The sequence below is a fragment of the Protopterus annectens genome, chromosome 3.part0 (assembly GCF_019279795.1).
Source record: "Protopterus annectens isolate FY-2018-M chromosome 3.part0, PAN1.0, whole genome shotgun sequence".
NCBI classification, from domain to species: domain Eukaryota; kingdom Metazoa; phylum Chordata; order Ceratodontiformes; family Protopteridae; genus Protopterus; species Protopterus annectens.
In genome coordinates this window covers 1,649,040,305-1,649,062,710 of record NC_056731.1, presented here as the reverse complement: position 1 = coordinate 1,649,062,710, position 22,406 = coordinate 1,649,040,305, and the positions used below count along the sequence as shown (strand labels likewise).

Genomic DNA, 22,406 nt, shown 5'->3' with positions numbered 1-22,406 from the left:
TGACAAGGTTTAGATCCCTGGAGCGTGTGGCTCTGAGGGATTGGGATTTCTTTAAGTGTAGCATGTCCAACAGCTCTGGGTTTGACATGGCCTTGTATGTTAAGCAGAGATCGCCTCTGAGTAGACGATATGCGAATGAAATGAAATGAAAACAGCGACCTAGGACTAAGAATAAGTTATTTCTACTATCAATAATCTGATCCCAACATATGTGATTTAAGAATTTTTCTATTTTAAGTTTGATGTACTGTTTCCATTCATGAAGTGCTGGTTACATTCTTTGTACAATTTGTGTACTGAATATGTATTCATACAGTTTTACAAGTTTTTATGAATGAACCATTTAGTAAGTGATTTTCTGCCGTTAAGTGTTACTTTTAATTTTTTTATAGTGCTGGTTACTTTTTGTATTATTTTTTGTAATAAGTGAGGATTACATTAGGATATATCATTTCTATAGTTTAGTTATGTTTTAGTTAGTTTACTAAGAGTAGATCTTTAGATTCAGTACCATTTTGCAGGAAATGCAGGTCTCAGATTGCCTAGCTGTTATTCCTGTTTTCTGAACTGTTCTTTCATTTGCTTAATTTTTTTAAAACAAGGACATCCACCACCACTCTGCGAGGAGACGGACAGCTTTTAGTCAAAACAAAAAACGTTTAATATGTCAACGGTAAGCGCTTTCACAACACAGTGTTGCCTCTTCAGACCATTCAAACACATAAAGCCACACTTGTATATAGTTAAAACAATTAACAAACCATCCAATAAAAAACAAAAAAACAATTAAAAACATCAATTAGTAATCAACTGTGCATGACAAATGGCCTCAGCAGTCCTTGTAACCAATCATAAAACTCTATGAAATTTCACCCTATATCAAAATGATGGCAAAAAACAGGCTGTCCTACCAAATTTCAGTTTAATCTATAATATCATTGGTTGAATCACTCACTAGTTGACTTACACTAATAACCCCATGGACTGAATTGATTTTTGATTGGTTAGAATCATGAATTCTTGATTTTGATTTGCTGTTAATGTTTGTATTGCCTTTAATGGCACAGCGACATGCTGATATGTATCATTTATTTATAGTTGTTTAAAATGTTTTAATATTAAGTTCATATTCACTACTGACAGAGTAACAAATTAGGAATGGATTATTTCTTTACCCAAATGGTCTTCACCATAGAGGATGATCTTGTTAGCCTCCGTGGGGTTATTTTAACTTTGGTATGTCAGATAACTGCACACAATGACATGTATATTTCACAAGACCTTGAGTCTATTGGATTGTCGAAATATTTTGAATGGTTTAGTTTAAATGTATGTTTTTTTAAGTTTGTTGAGCCATATTTGACTGGCCAAGTATTCCATTAGTGTAAGTCAACTAGTGAACAATTCAGCCAATGATATTATAGATTAAACTGGAATTTGGTAGGACAGCATGTTTTTGCCATCATTTTAATAGGGTGAAATTTCATACAGTTCTATGATTGGTTACAAGGTCTGAGGCCATTTGTCATGCACAGTTGATTACTGATTGATGTTTTTAATTTTTTTTTTTGTTTTTTATTGGATGGTTTATTAATAGTTTTAACTATATATAACTGTGGCTTTATGTGTTTGAATGGTCTGAAAGCAACACTGTGTTGCAAAAGCACTTACCATTGACATATTAAATGTTTTTTTATTTTGAATAAAAGTTGTCCGTCTCCTCGCAGAGTGGTGTTGGATGTTCTCGTTTTATACACTATTTGCTTTACGCCACTGGGTTGCTGTTGAAGTGCTATTTTTCATGTGTATTCTTTGGATACTTCTTTTTTTAGTCTAACATTCCATTTAATTTCTAGGTGAGGATTTTTTATGAGGAGAGGAGTTTCGAGCCTAAATTCTGTGTGTGTGTGTGTGTGTGTGTGTGTGTGTGTGTGTGTGTGTGTGTGTGTGTGTGAGACAGAGAGAGAGACAGAAGGATAGAACCACTGCAGGGAATACATCACTGATATTCAGACAGCAGGAAGCCACCAACTGTGACATGAGGATGACTGGCATCACTATCTAAGGGTGAAATAACAGCAAGAAAGTACACATACGTCTGTTTCAATAACTAATCTAAAATAACTAATTTCCAAAGTACAAACCTGCCCCAACAGCATAAAAGAAATCTGCATTGCTGTCCTGGATATGGGCTTCAAACTTCCACACCTAGATTGAACTGCACACAGCCAACTTACAAAGGTGAATCTTCAGCCAAACAACTCAGTTCCTGTTCCAACACACTCTGTGAATCAATGCGTTCCAGTTCCCCTTTGTTCATGGTAATTGCCTTTCACACAAATTACTATTTTCACACACTCTCAATTTCCAGGCAATGCTGGCAGAGTTCTCCAATTCCCCATCCCCTTCTTCCTGGCTGTGGATAATACAGTAGTGAGGAATTCTAACACTGACTGTTATAGTAAGCACAAGTTACACATCTGTACTACCATGTTCAATATTCTTATTGCCGCAGTAGCCTTTGGTTATTTGGGTTAATTACCAAAGCTTATTCCACCTAGGAGAAGGAAGGATAAAGGTCCAGGAGCCTCTGGAAAATAGTCCTAGCAAAGCCAGTCCTGGACCTGGAAAAGGAATCCATTATACACACATACAAATATTTCAGGACATGGACAGTAATGTCTTTCAAGCCTGCCAATATACCAAAACAGTTATTCCCATAATAAGTGTCCAAGTTGTTCTTACAAATATCTATATTAGTGTCTGCTTTAACATAATTTGGTAGTCTATTCCAAGCATCAACTACTCTCTGAGAACCAATTAGTACACCTCTCATTTTTAGATAATGTTCTATATAAGGTTGTCTAACGATTATCCACTTCTTTTTGATAACCCCAAAGAATCCCAGAGACAACTGTCTCTAAAGGCCCTATACACCTGAATAATGTCTCATCTTAAATGACTATATAAGACACTGTACAGGTTCAGATATTTTAGTCTTTTAAAATAACTTAAATTTTCACATTCATGTATGCCCTTGGTAAATATCCATGGTACTCTTTCAAATTTACTTACACTTGTTTTTTCATAAGGTTTCCACACTGTTATACCATACTTAAGTTTTGGTCTAATATAAGTAACAATGAGTTAATTTCTGATTACCTACATTTTATTCATCTTTTTATACAACCAACAGATCTAAAACTAACATTAACCAATTGGTTGATATGATCAGAAAAACTCAAAGTTAGATCTACTCATATACCCAGGTCCTGAAACAAATCCACAGTTTCAATCAATGTGTACTGTATTAAATATTCACACTGCAATCTATTATTCCTAAATATCATATTGTTAGTTTTTGAAATGGTCAGTTTATTCAAGTTCCTTGGCATACAAGCCCTATATATAACACATGTAATCAAATTACCCATTTTCAAGACATAGGCATGTAGGTAGGACACCTCAGAAGAAAACATAAATCTGAAAAATACAACCTAAACAAGTATGGGCTTAGGACAGAGCCTTGTGGGACACCCTAACTGTAACCTAAAATTTCACCTTTCAATATGCTGTATGATACCTACCATGTCCTATTTGTAAGCCATGCAGCTATCCATTTCATCAATAGTACACCAGTACCTAGTTGTTCTAATCTATTGATCAGTATTTTGTATGTGACCCTATCAAATGCTGAAGTCTATATAAATTACAGCATACATTTTCATTTAAAGCAGTTATTATGTTCTTATAAAGAGCATGAAACAGGTGGTCATACTTCTATTTTCAACATATACATGCTGATATATGAATTCAAGTTCCAAACTTTCCAATTCTGCCAGTTTATCCAAAATAACCTTCTCCGTTATTTTTTCACAATGTGAAAGTAAATGTATGGATCTGTATGACTCATGTTTGTCCTACTCTTCTTTCCCTTAAAGAGAGGTTTAACAAATGCATATTTCCAAACTTGGGGGGTATCTCCCCATATTTAAATGACCTAAGGTATAATAGATACAATGGTAATTTAAGTTCACGCCGAAATGTTCTCAGGTCATTATTACTTACTCCAACTCTTTATTTCGGTCCAGTTTGCAGAGTTCTTTTTCAGTATAATCTAACATTATTTCAGTATTTGAGGTTACCTAGATGTAACTAGGAAAACTTATCACCCACTCTGTGAAGCCAAAGTGCTTTACATAGAGTTTGTAAATATATCAATAACAAATATATACGTATTATGCGTGTATGTGGTTTCACTTTAGAATCCTGAATTACTGAAAACTCGAACTTTGTATGGCCAAGACCATATGATTTGAGTTTTCAGATACTCGAAATTCCGAAGTGAAATAAAAAAAAAAAAGAAGTCAAACACATTGCTTCTGCGAGGGGGGGGGGGACAAGCCCCCCCTGCACCCCCACCCCCCCTACTTAAATATACCAACTGCAAGATCGTGCTACTGTGGGGAAAAGGGAAATCTCCCATTCTGCGGTGTATGCAGAAGCACAGAACAGGAAATTTCCCATTTCCTCGCTATAGTGTGATCATGGAGATGGTATATTTAAGTAGGGAGGATGCAGGGGGACTTGCCCCCCTGCAGAAACGACGTGTTTGACTTTTGTTTTTTTAATTTCAATTCAGATTTTCGAGTTTCTGAAAACTCGATCATATGGTCTCAACTATATATATATATATATATATATATATATATATATATATATACATACATATATATATATATATATATATATATATATATATATATATTTTTTTTTTTAATTTATTTATTTATCATTTGTTAACTGGGAAAATCCGACTTGGAACGAAGCCAGTTTTCAGCGGAGGCCCGGGGAGAAATGCTCCAGATGCATGTTTTTGTAACATGGGAGGAAACCAGAGCACCCGGAGGAAACCCACACGAATGCAGGGAGGACATACAGACTCCACGCAGAAGGCACCCCAGCCCCCTACCACTGCACCGTGCATGTATATGTATACATACATACAAGTGCATGTATATACGCATATATTAATTGCCTTTTAGTCTATACAGTGGTGGGTTCTGAAAGGGATACTTGCTGCAAATTTAGCAACTTTATTACAGCATTCTTCAAGTTTTGATTTTTGTGATGCCTGAAAGTTAGTAAGGATGGGAGCACCATAATAAGTGAGGGGAGAAGATAAGTAGTGGCAAGTGTAGCTTTAGTTGTGTCGGTGAGAGGGTTTTTGGCTCTGTGATAAAGGGAAATAATGCCAGTACAGCTATCTGGAATTTTCTAAATAATTAAGAGCAAGAGATAAAGCTTGAGAACAGTACCATAAAGATAAAGCACAAGACTCTAAACTTTCATCTCTACAGTTGAGAAACATGGAAAGGAAATTTGTTAAGCTCGACAAAATAAACCACTACCATAGTATTCAAAAGAAACAGCATAATAACCTACAAAAGTTCTGGGCTGCCATGAATAATATTCTTCACCCAGGTAAATCAACTATACCCACACCAAAAATTCCCAGGAACTCTGAAAACATTGCAACCCAATCCAACAAATACTTCATAGAAACGATATTAGTCACCTCAAATTCCCTGAAACACCCCCACCACCTCCGAACCTCTCATATCACAAAACAGCACCAAGTCCTTCACATTAAAGCCAGTTTCTGTTAACACCATAAAAAAATTAAAGCCAACCACATTAGCAGCAGACAAACTCCCTGCTAACTTTTTGCAACTAACAGCAGAAGCCATCGCATACCCAGTAGCCATACTAATAAACAGATCTATCTTATAAAACCTGATACCTGACATCTGGAAAATCTCCCATATTATACCCTTACACAAAGGAGGGAATTCCACTACCAGTTATCATCCAATTGCTATTCTATCACCCCTATCTAAAATCCTAGAGAGAGTAGTTCACACACAACTGATGCAGTACCCACACACACACAAATTACTGTCAGATACTCAACATGGCTTTAGCCCCTATCATAGTACTACCACCAATCCTTATGTCCTTCACCAACACAGTGACTCATTATAGAAATAACAGAAAGTTGGTATCTGCCATCTTTTTTGACCTTCCCAAAGCATTTGACATGGTAAACCACAACAAACGTATTAACATACTAGCCACCATAAACCTTAGCACTTCCTTAATTACATGGTTTAAAAGCTACTTATCAGGATGCCAGCAGGCTGGTTCAATGGCAAAATGAACACTCCCCTCTTCTTCCAGTAAATCTAGGAGTTCCCCAAGGCTCCATACTTGGACCTCTACTTTTCTCTCTCTTTACAAACAGACTCTACACCTCTACCTCTCACACTACAGTTAAACAATGCGATGATGACTCCACACTTATATGTGCAGCCTCCTCCCTACAAGTCCTCCAGACCATCACCCAAGATTTTTCTAGCTGCCAAAACATGGCTCACCAAAACCCCGCTCATTCTAAATCCCAACAAAACCAAGTTCCTTCTCTTTCACCCCACAAGAACTCCCCCATCACTCCTCTCATTCAATATCACATCCAAAAATCAAACCACCATCACACCAGTAACCCACACCAAATTCCTAGGTGTGGAAATTGACAACAATTTAAAATTTGATATTCACATCTTTCAATACATTAAGAAAGTACACAAAAAGCTAGGTACCCTCTACCGTAACTAACAATTCCTTACCACTAACTCAAAAGCTACCATTGCTTGCACACATCTCTTATCAACACTCCTATATGCCTCTCCAATACTAACCAATCTCAGAAAAACAGACCTAGCTAAACTTGAATCCTGTTATAATAAAATTGCCAGAATTTGCCACTGACTCCCCATATAGAACACATCATTGTACAACTCTTAAACTACTAAACTGATTAGAACTCCCACAACTACCACTCCTTAACCAACTAACATTTGCTCATAAAATCCTGCATCAACCAGAAAAAAACCCTGCACTACAGAATCTTTTACAATCACACACTAACAACCATTCCCTACGTTCCAGCAATACATTTCTTCTGGTTATCTGTAAAGCAAAGAATTCAGCCGGAGAATTGCTTTTCTATAACGTCATACTCAAAATATGGAATAAACTGCCATCCCCAATAACATCAAACTGCTCTACAGTACAATTCAAAAAACATTTGAAATCACATTTAACTGAAACTTGGCTCTGCTGTTGTACCTGTCCTGGCTAGTTTCTGAGACTGACATAATCTCAGGAGCCTACACCTATTCATGTCCTACTTCTCTCCTTTAATATACACAAGGAATATATACCCATTTTGTCACTGTGCATATCTGTATTGACTTCAAAATAATACTCTCAAAAATACAATATGAACCACCCAATATGTTATATCAGTATGTTGTAAGCTACCTTTGTTAATTGGCAAGCATTTTAGAATGTCAATCATTTATGTTAGGTTACACCTTTTGCATGCTTGCATTTTGTATTTTTTGCTTATTATGATACATACTGTTGTACTTCTTTAGTATTGTTTTTTCTGTCTGCTGTAGTTTTGTAATTGGACCTTTTCTCACTGGGCCTCTGCTGAAAAAGGACCTGCGTCCTGTCGGACTTTCCCGGAAAACAAATGTAAAATAAAATAAAAATAAATCATATGTGAATATCAACATGATTTATATAAGATGCGAACTGTACATCATGTGTATATCAAACTGCTGGTATAGAAGTGTGTGTTGAAAAGGTTTTTGCAAAGTGCTGTTTGAGCTGTAACCACAGTATACCCTACTGGAATAGAACATAAATGCACATGCTCTACTGTAACTGTTTAAATGTATACATTTCAACAGTGGAAACTGGAATACAAGAGGGTAACTTCAGAAAAATAGCTGAAATTAAATTACTTTATGGCTATGCGATAAAAGATGGCATCTTTCAGTTTTCAATGAACTAGAGACAATGTCTATACTAGGGAGAATTCTGTATTACCTTTAGGGTGAAATGATTACTAGTCTTGAAATGTAGAAGAATGTAATTGTTTTATGACTTCCAGCATCTGCCAGTGATGGAATGAAATAGTGTACTTATGCTGTGCAGATGAGGCCATAAGAAGGCTGAAACATGCATGTCCACAGCTAGTGGGGGTTGGCTTTACTGGCCTGAATTTGTCAATAACTGACTTAAAAAAGGGAAAAAAAAAGTTATGGACATACAGAACTGCCATATAGCTGAAACACCTGATGTCCTTAAGGGGTCATTTGCATATATCCCATGTTACCTTTAATAGAAGAAGTATTAAAGAATCACCTGTATTTTCACAGGCACATGCAAAATACTGCCAAACTTCCAGCAGTGGATGTTTCAGCTGGGATAGAGTCAGATGACAAGAAATTATGTCATTCTGCAAGCTATCCCAACAGTAATATTTGAGATATTAATTTGAGGAGTTTCTTAGAGAGACAGGGCATTTTGTATTCTGTCTTGGACCTGACAAGAACCATTCACCACAACATCTGCCTTGCTCCAGTTAAGTAAGTTAACGTGGGTATACAAAATTCTCTTAGATTCAGTTAGGAATATAGTGAAGCTTAGTTGATATTTTTCTTTATTTATTTGAGACTGTCCTCCAATGTTGTTTTAAATATTTCCTGCGATTTTGAACTCTTATGTCACTGTGAATATATATTCAGTATTTTCTTGTTCTTTTATTTGTTATTAAATATATATCAACCTTTCATTGTGGCTGATCTGTCTAGAGACATTAAAGTTTTGAGAGTACTTGCGTATTTATTTGGTGACACTGTGTGGGCCACTCAATAGCCTTGCTCTTAGTCAAACTACCATTTGTATTAATATTAATATTACACAGTAAGATTGGGCACCCTTTGTTAAGGGCCTTAAAGTAGCTGATAAGGAGTTAACTGGTGGCAAAGGTAACTACCTTATAGTCTGGGCAGAAGGCGGCTCAGCTAGTAAACCTGTGCCAGCCTCTCCAAGGTGTGTGTGTGTGTGTGTGTGTGTGTGTGTGTGTGTGTGTGTGTGTGTGTGTGTGTGTGTGTAAATCAAACCTCAAAACCTCAAAGAATGTGTGTGTCAGGTACGTAGGTAGGGACACAAAGCGCTGGTTGGATACAGACGGTGGTGGTAGGTCTTGGCTTGGTCACTCAGCTGAGAACTCAACACTATAGCTGTGCCGGTGGGGAGTATTATTGAGCATCTGGAGAAAGAGGGAGAAACCAGCCCCAGACTGACTGTGGTCTCTGTGTGCTCTTAAGGGAAATTGCACTTGATAAAGAGAGCTGCATCTGGAAATACTGCATGTGCACCTGCTATCCTCCCAGTGTACGTCCCCCACAGTTGCCAGTGGTGAGGATTGAGGCTCCTTGATTATTGGTCCAGTGGTGGGTGGTCACAGGCTCTATAAAGCATTCATAGTTTTTGAGGAGTTTTTCTTATGCAATTTTGTATATGATGGTCGATTTTAAGATTATTATCCACTATCATTCCTAATAATTTGCTGTGAGAAGTGACTTCAATGGTTGTATTATCAAGACAGATGACTTTAAATTTTGTTTTTTCATGGGAGAAGGATTTGGAGAAAAACAGTAGTTGTTTTTTTTAGGGTTGAGCATGAGTTGTGACTTAAATAGCCATGTTTCAGTTGCTGATAAAACCTCCTGAGTAATCTTTAGGAGGCGTGCCGTGTCAGATTTGTAAGTAAGTGTGGAGTCATCTGCATACTGTATTAGGGAGGCCTGCTGTGTGGATGTGTGGAAGGTGCTGGTGAGAATGTTAAAGAGGGATACCAAGGATAGAGCCTTGTGGTACACTTGTGGTAACTAGGAGGCATGGAGAGATGGTAGAGTGCCAATTTACTGACTGATATCTATTGGCTAGGTAGTTTTTGAACCGTAGAAGGGTAGGCTGAGACAGACCTAATGAGGGCATTAGAAGTTTTCTGTAACAAACTGCATCAAAGCCTTTAGACAAGTCTAGAAATAAGGAGGAAACTAGTTTGCCATTATCTCCAGTTTTATTGACAGTATCTATATAGATTAGAAGTGCAGTGTTAGTACTACTGGAAGAACAGAAGCCATGCTGTGTGGGGACAGACCTTCTTCTTGCAGGAGACCATTTAGCAGTTGTTTATTAATACATTTTTCAAGTATTTTGGAAAGGGGTAATAAGATTGCTATAGGCTTAATGTTAGTAATGTCTCTTGAATTTTCTCCTTTGTGCAGAGGGATAATGTGTGACTTTTTCCAGAACATGAGATTCCTAGACTGACCTATTAATGACTGAGACAGGGTAGGCAATGTTAATGGCTGCTATTTTAAGGTACTTGCTTGGAAGATCATCAGATGAAGTACAGCATGGTTTGAGTTTAAGAGTAGTTTTATATAGGATGTGTGTACAGCTTTGAAGCTGAAAGTTTATGTGGTGATATGTGGCTGCTGGGCAGGGTTAGGATTAGATACTAAGGAATCCTTGCTTAGGGATGCTATACTATCTATTTATATATTTTATTTATTTAACATTTGTTTACCAGGACAGTCTGACTGGGACAGAGTCCATTTTCAGTGGAGGCTCATGGAGAAAAGTTCCAGAGGTAGTTAACAAAATTACATACGTAATTACAAAATTACAAACCTATAAGAAAATTACATTACAAACATACAATAAAAGAGTTGCACCAGGTCACATTGAGTAAAGTAAGACATAAAATATGTGTTTGGTATTTGATACAGAAGAGTATCAAATAAAAAGATTAAACATTACTACATTATTATATACAATAATAATCGATAGTTGAACTGTGCAGTAGACTATATACAGACATCAGTTTAGTCAATAATTTTATCAGTGAACATATCCTATAAAGTGACAGTGCAGAATGAAAGTGGACGTAAGGGAATGACTAGGAAAATTCTGAAGATAGGTGGATTTAGCCAGTAGGGCAAGTGCTAATTAGTAAAGTCAGGGCTAATGGGTGTGAGGAGAGGAGGGGACAAAGCAAGTGAAAGACAGATAAGGTACAGTGAGAAAAGTTAAGTTAAAGATATGGAAGTAGGTGAAAGGAGTTTAGGCAGTTACTATGTACTAGTAGGATGAAAGAGTTATAGGAACGAGGGGGAGAAGATTACATATGATGGACATGGTATGTATGATTTAATCAGGACTAGTGCACTGGCAAAAATATTTATTACTGAGGAAGATCTTAAGTAGGTTTTTAACATGAGTAGAGATAGTAGTAGTTATGATAGGATGTCTAACAGTATTCCAAATTTTTGAGACAGAGTAGAGAGAGTCACCAGTGGCATTGTTGGATTTGGATACATGTAGTAGGGATTTATTTGAGGACCAGAAAACCCGAGTGGTGTTGTATGGCTGGAGCAATTGTTGAAAAGCATTTTTTTTCCACTTGATGAACCAGTCTGTAGGCAATAAGGAGTTGAGTGTAGGTTAGGTAATGGGGTAATTCTAGCCAGTTCAGTTTTTGTAAGGCAGAGCAGTGGTGAGACCTGTGAGGGGAGTTAGTAGCAAATTTAGCAATTTTATTGTAGCAGGTTTCTAGTTTGGCCAAGTCAGTTTTCTTTAGATTGTTGAAGATAGGGGAGGCATATAGCAGGGTGCAGAGTAGGTGAGTTCTGGCAATTGCCTGTCTTGTGGTGCAAGTGAGGAAAGGCTTGAATTTGTAAGCGCCTAGTTTTACATGTGTCTTTTTGATAGACTGGGATAGGTGTATATCAAATTTCTAATTATTGTCTATTAGCACACCTAGTAATTTCATTTGGCCTATCGTCGATATTCTGGTATTATTGGAAGAATATAATTGGAATGGAGTTGTGGGGTCATGTGATTTAGTGGGGTGAAAGAGCATGAGTTTAGTTTTGAATAGATTCAGGATTACTTGCGAGTCTGACAACCAGGCTTCAACAGCTAGGAAGGACTGTTGCAATCTCACTTCCAGTTCTTTTAGAGTAGGTGCAGCACAGATGACAGTACAGTAATCAGCATATTGGACAATGAAGGCTAGAGAAGTGGCTGTGTATAACCTGCTGGTAAAGATACTGAAAAGTAGAGGGCTTAGAATTGATCCTCAGGGGACCCCCATGGTAAAAGGAAAGAGAGAGATCTTGTTGCCATTTGACAGCTTGCTGTCAGTTAGTTAAGTAACTATGGAACCATGCAAGTGATGAATGGCTGAGTTTTAGGGTGGAGTGTTCATTAAGTAGTTTCTGATGAGAAACAGTATCATATACTTTTGACACATCCAAGACAATGGAGGATACAAAATTCCCATCATTTCTATGTTGTCTGATAGCACTGGTAAAGCTGAACAGGGTAGCTGTGGTACTATGATTTGGGCAGAAACTGTGTTGTGTGCTCATAAAAGGTAGTTGAAGAGTAGTGTATGAATGCATTTTTCTAAGACTTTGAATAGGGAAGCTAAGATTAATGTGTGTCTATGATTGGAGTACTTAATAGAGCTGCCACCTTTATGGAGAGGGAATATGTAGGATATTTTCCAGCTTAGAGGAAAGTGTTGTTCAGATACAGAGAGGTTAATGAGAATAGAGACTGGATAGGAGATGGCATCTGCTGCTAGTTTTAAGAATTCGGAGGGCAGGTTATCAGCTGCAAGGGTTGTGGGCTTTAGTTTAGATAAGTAATTTGTTTATGGTGTAAGTCTGAACAGGTTTAAAAGAAGAGTTGTTTGTGTCTTTCATTATAGTTGGGATAGTTGGAAGTGTATTGCAGTGAGTCTTAGTGAACGTACAGTATTTGTAAAGAGCGAGTTAAATTGTGCAGCTATGCTGTCATTATTGTTAGTGGTTAATAGGGTAGGAGTAGAAGACTGTACGGTGGACAAAAATTTGTTAGAACTGTTGTGGTACTTTTGCTGTAGAGCAGTAAAGTATGATTTTTTTGTCTAGTTTGACCTGGGTTTTGGCTTTATTTCGAAGTTTTCTGTAGTGTCAGAGTGTCCAGGCTTTATCTCTTAGTTTGAGTAAATATTTGGTATTTTTTGTTAGACAAGGAGCGAAGTTAGATTTCACTCTAGTAGTTTTACATGGGCCTGGTCTGTTTAGTATTTCAAGGAAGATAGTGTTGAAATAATCTACAGCAGTATCTAGAGATAGTGTTTTGAGTGGTGTCCAGTCACAGTTTTGTAAGCTGGAGTTAATGGGTTGAGTATTACAGTCTTTTTTTTTTGTGAATTTGACAATAGGTAGTATTTCTGTGCAGATGAAGATGGTGTCTAATTAAGTATGTTGGGAGATGATCACTAATGCTATCAGGGAGACAGCTTGATTGTTAGGCTTGAACAAGTTTGTTAGTTGAAATCCAGTCTAGAACAGATTGCCTTTTGGTTGCTTGTCTGTTCTGGTTGTAGACTGTATGACCTGGGTAAAGCCATGTAGATTAATAAAGTTAGTGGAGTTAACAGAGCCATAGGAGTACCAGTTAGTATTAATGTCACCCATTATGATGGTTTCTTCTGGGAATGTTAATGATATCCAGTGTAAAAAATCCTCGATTATTTTGGGATTATTGCCAGGACGAGTATAAGTACCTACTATGGTTAGATATTTGCTGCATTTTTTTTTTCAAGTTTGGTAAATAGTACCTCAATGTTATTGAATTCAGGCATGCTTTGTTCTGTAAGTTCTACTTTTACATTTTGTTGATACAGTAAGGCTATATCACCGCCACACTTCTTATTCTGTCACGTCTATGTATTTCATTGTTATTAACTTCAGATTACAACAAGGTTTCTGTTAGAACTGTAATATCAGGGGAATAAAGTGACAGACTGGCATGGAGTTCATGTATTTTATTAACTATGCTCCTGGCATTCATATTAAGGAGTAAGAGGTTAGAGCTGCTAGGAGAAATAAATGTCCTTGTGTTGGGTGGCAGAGTGGGGGAACTGGTTGATTGCTGTTGATCACATTCAGGACCAGGGTTTGGGTGTATATCCCCAGACAGCATTAACTGTGTAGAGAAGTGTAAAAGAAATTTAGAGAGCTTAGTTGTTAGTTTGGTATATTTGAGAGAAGTTTGAGATTTTGGTAAAAGTGGAAGATATTTATTTGGAAAGTATCTTATGTAAACTGTGTTGCACAGGTTGGAAGCAATTACACAGTTGAGAGGTAATGGGTGGTGGGGTTGAAGATTCATATCTGTAGGAGAGGAGAAACTGTTCTGTAGCTGAACCTGATAGGTGATAAGACAAGTATTAGGAAAATGCAGATGACAGTGTGTAAGGGTAACATTTGTAGGTGTTTGGTACAAAGAGAAGGTGACATTGTATAGGAGAGGAAGGGAGTGATTTAGAAAATATTAAAGTAATATGAAATGTTATATAGGAGAGACTTCTGGACAGGTTTAGAGTGACTGAAGTAGAACTCAGAGGATGTAACGTGTTGTAGGAAGTGATAGAAGTATAATAAGTAAGAAGATATGGGTTTGGTAGTTGGTGTGTATACATTTCAAGGGGATGGTAGTACAGGAAGTAAAATAGGGAATAGGAAAATTGGGTAATTTTAGTGTGGAGGTGAGAGTGTACGGGTGTTTACTGTGTTACAAAGAGAAGTAATGTGTGATGCAGAGAGTAGTTGCAGACTAATTGGATAATGAGAGTAACAAGGAGGAATAGGTAAGTGTCCTATGGCATATGGATGATGTTATGTCTGGTGTGGGTGTGGAGAGAAGATGTGTTGGGATATGACTGGTTGAAAGTGAGTGGGGGAGTGGCTGCCTAGATATACGTTTAGCTGTACTGGGGGTGTGTGGGAATTGGGGGTATGGCAGGGGAGCGGAGAGAACCCAAGTGGAGTAAGGGCGAATGAAGCAAGCTGAACCTGGGCACTGAAACACTACGGAAACACTCAGCAATCACAGGTTAGTAAGGAACTCTTTGTGAATTGCTTTTAGGTATGTTTCTAGTGTAATGTTAGTCCATGTGCAGCAACTGCCTGAGGCATTATATGGGAAAAAAACATTGGTAATAGAGCAGTACAGGAGGAGGGGAAACTATAGCAATAAACTATCTTCACTGGTTAAACAGACCAGGGAAAGAATAGAGCAAAGTGGGGAAGGGGGAGAGGACTCTGATGATTCGTCCCAACCACTTCACAGAATTGTCTCAAGTTAACAGGTTTATTTTATTTAACAGTAGAGATACAGGGCAAGAGTGTATATAACTGCCAGGATGCCCTTTCCAGAGTTAGGCTGCTTAACAGCAGGTCGGTTATAGGCTTTGAGCTGGTGTTTACCGCAGGTGGAGGGCAGCACTTCATGAAGGCAGCAAGGAACCTAGGATGACTGAAAAGAAAAAGAATACAGTACAGTGGAAATTATAGAGAATCGTTAAGGCTGTAAGGAAAGAATACCTTAAGCAACATGTACAATAGAATAACAGTAATGGCTCTTTAATGAAACAGTGTGCAGTGAGAGACAGAAAATAATGTAACGAAAGTAGATAACAGAAATGCACCTAAGATAAATTTTAATACAGTCCAACAACACAATTACCTAAAATTATCTGAGCAACAATCTGCAGAGATAGACCATACTGGTCAATACAACAGTAAATGCTGGAATGCAGCAACACAGTTTAATGCGCTGTAATACTTCATTAACTCAGAAAACAAGCATTCTAACCCCACAAGTGTACTGCACCAAAAGTACTAGTAAGCAGTGTTAGACTTATACAGTAAGAATCAAGTATCTCAAAAGGTAGTACTTCGAGCAAATTTAACACATTACCTTACAGCATTTGCAAACACTAGCCACAGTGGTTCACTAGTTACATATTCCTTACAGTCAGTCTCCATCACTAATGAAAAATGGCAATAAAAAACTAAAATGGAGTGCAGCTCACTGGAGATAAAAGCAGCAAAGTAATAAGCAACAATACAGCATTTAAATAACAAGTAAAAAGCCATCTGGAGTAGCAGAACTTACGTGGCGAGCACACAAGACATGGGATGCAGTCAGGACTGGGAAATCAAATATAATATATTTAAAAATGGTACCAGTCAACTAGCCACTATTAAAAGATTTAATCTGGTATTGGGTATAGGGTGTGTGAGCCAGAGCTTAGATCCGTGACCCATCTATGAAGTTCGAGAGAAGAGTATAATTTTGCAGTGAACCTGGCCACTGAAACACTACAGAAAGAATCAACCATCACAGGTTAGTGTGGAACTCGTTTGGAATTGTTTTTAGGTATGTTTCTAGTGTAATATTAGTCCACGAGCAGTCAATTGCCTGAGGCATTACATGAAAAAAAAACTCAGGGATAGATCAGTAGAAGGGGAGGGGAGGGGAGATTATAGCAACAAGCTATCTTTACTGGTTAAAGAAACCAGGGAAAGACCGCAGCAAAGTGGGGGAGGGGACCCTGATGACTCATCCCAGCTAGTGTGTGTGCCACTTCACAGAACTGTCTTAAATAAAATAAATCCATTAACTTAACAGTAGAGATACAGGGCAAGAATGTACATAATTGCCAGGATGCCCTTTCCAGAGTTAGGTCACTTAACACTAGGTCGGTTAGAGGCTTTGAGTTGGTGTTTAGCGTATGTGGAGGGGAGCACTTCATGAAGGCAGGAAAGAACCTTGAGTGAATAATTGCCAGGATGCCCTTTCCAGAGTTAGGTCGCTTAACAATAGGTTGGTTACAGGCTTTGAGTCAGTGTTTAGCGCAGGTGGAGGGGAGCATTCATGAAGACAGCAAAGAACCTAGAGTGAGTGGCGAGCACACAGAGCAAGGGACGTGATCAGGACTGGGAAATCAAATATAATATTTAATATATCTACAAAATAAGAGTTGAACTGTATTGCAGTGTCAAGTGATGAGTTAATGGGAGAGGGGTTAGGGTTGAATATATGGCTGAAATGCAAGATTTCTTTAATGGTTGTCCAGAATTCTTTAGGGTCGTGTTTACTAGTATTCTGAAAGTTACTGTAGTATATTTGTTTGTCTTCATTAATTTGCTTTTTAGTATGACTGTAAAGTATTCTGAAGTTTTCAAGATACTCTGGTGTTTTATATTGTTGCCATTCTTTCCATGATTTTTCACTATGCTGCATTAGGACTCTCCTTTTTTTGGATAGCCAAATTATATTATTTGTTTTTAGTCTCTTCCTTCTAGGAGGTGCAGGGCTATTCAGAATAGTTGTATAAAATTTATTTACAGTATCATCTGAGGGGTGGATTTTTAAGTAGTAATGAACATTTCCCAGTTAAGCTTGAAAAGGTTGCATATTGTTTTACAGACGTTGTTTAAATGGATATGTGAAATGTCTGGTTGTCGAGATTGGGGGATGATCACTGAGACAGTCAGACATTGTACCAGAACTGGTGTATTTGCCAGGGTCTGATACTAGGATATGTCTAGTATGGAATTTGATGTCTTGCTATAATGTGCGAGGCTATTAACTAGTTGCCTGAAACCAAATAAGCTCACACATCTCAAATTATAACAGAGAGAAATCAGTTTACAGCCAATAAAAAGCAAGTAACAAAAAGGTACAAAGTAGAACACTTTCTTTCATTTCCTGAATGCAGAAACCCGTCGGCCAGGAAGACTACGTAACTGGCATATATAGTATTATTAAACTATTGGTCAACAAAAAGGACAACGGACAGTTAGTAAGTGGTCCTTAAGACTGCAATAACTACTCTTTTGGAGGGGGAAGTTAAAGCCAGTTTCTAGCACAGGTAGGTATTTGATCAATTGCATGAAGACAAAATTATCAGTCAAAATATTTGAGTGTTGGCCCTAATGGCAAAGGTCCTGCAGTGCTGGGGTCAGATGTAGAGACCACAGTCTCTGATGTGGTGATAAAGGCTGTTTAATAATTTTCTTCTTTTTGTAGCTGAGAGAAGGAAGAACCAAGGAACCAGTAAGTTGCTCCATGGTTAACCCGGAAAAGACACCTGATTCCTAGGGAAGCCTGAAAACAGTAGTCAGCAAAACAAGTTGTGTAAAAAAAAATAAAAAATAAAAGCAACTTTTCACCATAAAAACACAGTAAAACACTTTAAACACTTATCCAACCCACAAAAGTAAAATAACTAAACTTTTATTCAGAAAAAATACAGCAGTGTAAAAATCTTACCATAACAGTAGATGTCCTTCTCTTTACTGTTGCAGTATTCTTAACATGAGGGATCCCTTGTCAAGGGTGGCCTGATGTCTGGCCAGTATACCAAATCTTTAGGTTGTTACTGATAAGCCACCTCACACGTATGATTCCCACAGAAAGCATGGGCATAAAGGTTACATCCAGACGTATCATCCTCAGAAATGAGAGCCCAAGGATGAACCCAGCCTCAGGATACCAGATGGTAATATACACATCCAGAGGCACAAAAGACCAGAGGGAGGAGGAAGGGAGATTATACTACAACAGTGAAGAGAAGGACATCTACTATTATGGTAAGATTTTACACAACTGTACTATGTACTTCCATTTCACTGTTGCAGTATTTTTAACATGAGGGATAGTGCAAAAGCTCAGGAAGAAGACAGAGAGAAGGAAGAGCCAACAGAGCCTTCTAGGAACCCATGAAGAATAGCTCTAAGAAAACTATCTCTGGCTCTGGATATGACATCCATCTTTTAATACTTGGTAAAGGTATCTACCGAAGACCAGGTAGCTGCCTCAAGGATAGCATTAATATCCAAACCCTGGAAAAAAGCATCAGAAGAAGCCACAGCTCTAGTACAGTGAGACTTTACCACACAAGAAAGGCACTTACCATGATAAGAATAACAAAAAAGAAATGGCTTTAGAAATCCAAGAGGAAATAGTCTGCTTGAAAACTGCCAAACCTAATGATCTTGGATGAAAGGAAACAAATAGTTGAGCAGATTTTCTAAAATCTTTAGTTCTGTGCAACACCTTCTCAATAGCAGAATGAGGAGAAGGGAAAAAAGTGGGCAAATTAATGAGACAACTCATTCATCACCTTAGTCATAAAAAAAGGGTTGGTATGAAGAGACACTCTGTCCTTATGAAATACTAAAAAAGGAGGAGCATCCATGAGGACTTGAAGCTCAGATACCTGTCTGGCAGAAGTAAGGGCTAACAAAAGAACAGTCCTCCAAGAACAATGCTCTATGGAAGATGAAGCTGCAGGCTCAAAAGAAGCCTGAGTCAATTTCTTAAAAACAAAATTAAGATCCCAGGAAAGAGGAACAGGCTTCCTGGGAGGTTTAATATGAAAGACACCTTTAAGAAACTGTTTGGCTTTGAACTTAGAGGCCAAAGGAGGAGTTAAAGGCAGACAAGCAGAAATAGCTGAGAGGTGGGCTTTAACAGAATAATATGCCAACCCAGCGTTGAGCAATTCACACAACTAAGAAAGAGCCAAAGGAACATCCACAGTAAGTCGGTCCAGATTATGAGAAAGACACTAAACAGAAAACCTCTTCCATTTGGACAAGTAGGAGTTCCTACTAGTGGGTTTCCTGGCCTCCTGCAGAACCCAAAGCACGTCCTCAGAGAAAAGATGCCTATAGGGAATCAAAATCCTATCACCCACAGTGTCAGTTGAAGCATGGAGAGGTGGGAATGGATGAGAGATCCCTTGTCTTGTGTGAGAAGATTCACTATGTGAGATAACTTGTCATGATTACACTTAGCTAGGTGCAGACGAAGAGGGAACCAATGTTGTCTGGGCCAAAAGGGAGTCACCAGCAAGATTATGGCAGCATTCTGTTTTATTTTGCACAGGACTTTTGGAATGAGAGGAAGGGAAGGGAAGACATAAAGAAACATCCCCTGCCATGAAAAAGATAGAGAGTCCACCTTTCTGGCAGAGGACAGAGTCCTGGCACAAAATTGAGGAAACTGTTTGTTCAGAGGGTAGGCAAAGAGGTCTATTTGAGGAATACCCCACTGGTGGATAATGTTCAGCAACACATCCCTGTGAAGCATCCACTCATGAGATTGTGTAATGGACCTGCTGAGGGAGTCTGCCATAAAATTCTGACTCAAAAAAATGTGCACTGCCTGAAGAGACATGGTACTGAATCACTAACTCCCAAATCTGGAGTGCCAATCTGCAAAGCACATAGGACTTTGCCCCCCTTTGTTTGTTGATGTACCACATCACTGTGGTGTTGTCTGTAATGATCTTTAGGGGCCCTGGAGAAAACCCAGGATGAAAAGCAGTGAGTGCCAACAGAAGAGCTTGCATTTCATTGATACTGATGTGCTCCTTCGGCTGATGAGGAGACAAAAGACCTTGCACCTTTAGGCTTCTAAAGGAAGCTCCCCAAACCCCGTCTGAAGTGTCTGTGAACAGCTCCTAAGAGGGAAGTGGGGGTTGAAAGGGAAGACCTGGATTCAAAGTCAGTTGATGAATCCACCACTGAAATTCAGACTTCAGACATGGAAGAAGAGGAATTGGAAACTCTAGAGGTTGAGCATGCTGAAGCCAAATTGACTTTAGATACCAGTGAAGCTTTCTCATTTGCAACCTGGCGAATGGAAGCAGAGGGATGGTGGATGCCATGAATCCCAGAGCCCTTAGAAATTCCCTGGCTACAATCAAGGCCAGGGGAAGAAGGGACCGAAAAAGGAAATCAGAGTCAAAGCCTTGGGAGAAGGAGGCAGCGATGCTAGCATAGGAACAGTCTAGATCCTGCATCCCAGAAAAGCATGATCCACTGACAGGGGCAGATTGAGAAAGATCCAGAAATGACTCAGACAATCAGACTAATAATCAAAAGATGGTGTTTGGACTGGTGGCAAAGAAGTTCTGAGGATGATACATCTGAAAATCACCTTTATGCCCTGCGCTTTGTGTGGGGAGCATACATGTGACATACGGTGCATTAATAACAACTTAAAGGCTTTGTTATACTGAATGGATGTCTGGCTGCCCTCGACAGGGGATCCCTCATGTTAAGAATACTGCAATAGTGAAATGGAAGAACATAAGCAGCATTAAATTAGTTTTAACAACTTTTTACCATAAACGTAAAAAAAGGGACGCTCCCATATAAAAGCATTTGAAAGTCAGGCAACAATCATTAAAACACTATTTTAAATTAATTTTTAAATTTAAATTTAATATTTTAAAATTAAAATGTTTCAGAAAAAAAGCAAGACTTCTGTCATAAGAAGTAAAGTTTAATTTTTTTCCCCCAAAGGGAACTTGTCTGTGAGGCATCTGAACAGAGTTACCCAACCGCTGATCCCTGAAAGCTTGCAAGAGGAGCAATCTTTTGAAGGACTTACCTTTCAGAGCTGACTAATGGTCCGGGCACATGGAAGGTGCTCTGAAAGCACTGGAAACTGACAGTTGTTATATTTTTGCAGGATATAACTCATACATCTAAGGCTTCTGCAGCAGTGATCATAATGATGAACATATACATGTGTGTGTGTGTGTGTCATTAAATTACCATGTATTGTATACACACACATTCATATATAGATATACATTACTCATGTAAATATCTACACAGGAGTACATTTAAACATTAAAAAAACACTCAAAAATCACAATTGTCAGCTTTACTTTAACACATATCTTCTCCACTTCCATAAATCTGTCTGACTTCAGAATAGGTTATATACAGTCTGTGTCTATAAGTAAAGACGTCCATTACATGTAGGACACAATTTGAGTTTAATGGGTCAGAAAATCAGAACACCTCAACTGGCAAAGTAGTGTCAGGTTTTAAAGTGCTAAATTGACCTATGTTTTGTCAACATTTAAATATGCACACACTTGCATAGAAACATGTATGTCAGTATCTATATCTTTCTATCCATCTAATGCATCCATCACACACACGTGTGTGCACTCATGAGCCCACCCTATTACACTATGTTATAAACACAAGTTACATTAAGTCCTCATTCACCTGCACAACATATATTCCTCATTCCGAATACATACAAATACCACAAGAGTCGGCCTACCTCTGTGGGGGAGGAACACTTGGAGACCGTGATCTTGTCCTACTAATAGTGTCTCCATGATGAGATGAACCTGGCAGCGAACAATGATTGGAAGACATAACCTGCTCTGGGACTGATAATGTTGAGCTTTGAAGATCTCTCCCATTATGCCGATAATCTGGAACAATGAGAAATGTTTACTCAGCAGGTATATATTACATTTTTCCCTTAAAGTCTGAAAAAGTTCAGAAACAAAACAATGATTGGCTAGATTCTACAAGAAAATATTAAAATGGTAAAGTTATCAAGAGAAATGCAAATTTAAGACAAGTATTCCTCTGCTTTGTTGTACATTATTTTTCAAAAGCACTGCTACAGCACTATGAAAATAATGCAGAGTTTATTTTCACTAATTTTAAGTGAGCAGAACTATATAAAGAAGAAACAATAACAAAACACATAAGACAATAATTTTACTTAGTGTTAAATAACAGCCT

At 38.1% G+C, this 22,406-nt stretch overlaps 1 protein-coding gene across 3 annotated transcripts in view; it reads right to left on the bottom strand.

Moving 5' to 3' along the window:
* The window catches only part of RIMS2 (regulating synaptic membrane exocytosis 2), a 6,281,053-nt gene that overhangs the window by 2,788,420 nt on the left and 3,470,227 nt on the right, over window positions 1-22,406 (bottom strand). For all 3 annotated transcript variants that reach the window (XM_044065683.1, XM_044065685.1, XM_044065684.1), the window contains one exon: window positions 21,931-22,087. In XM_044065683.1, the coding sequence (XP_043921618.1) occupies window positions 21,931-22,087 (157 nt within the window). The remainder of the gene's footprint in view (window positions 1-21,930; window positions 22,088-22,406) is intronic.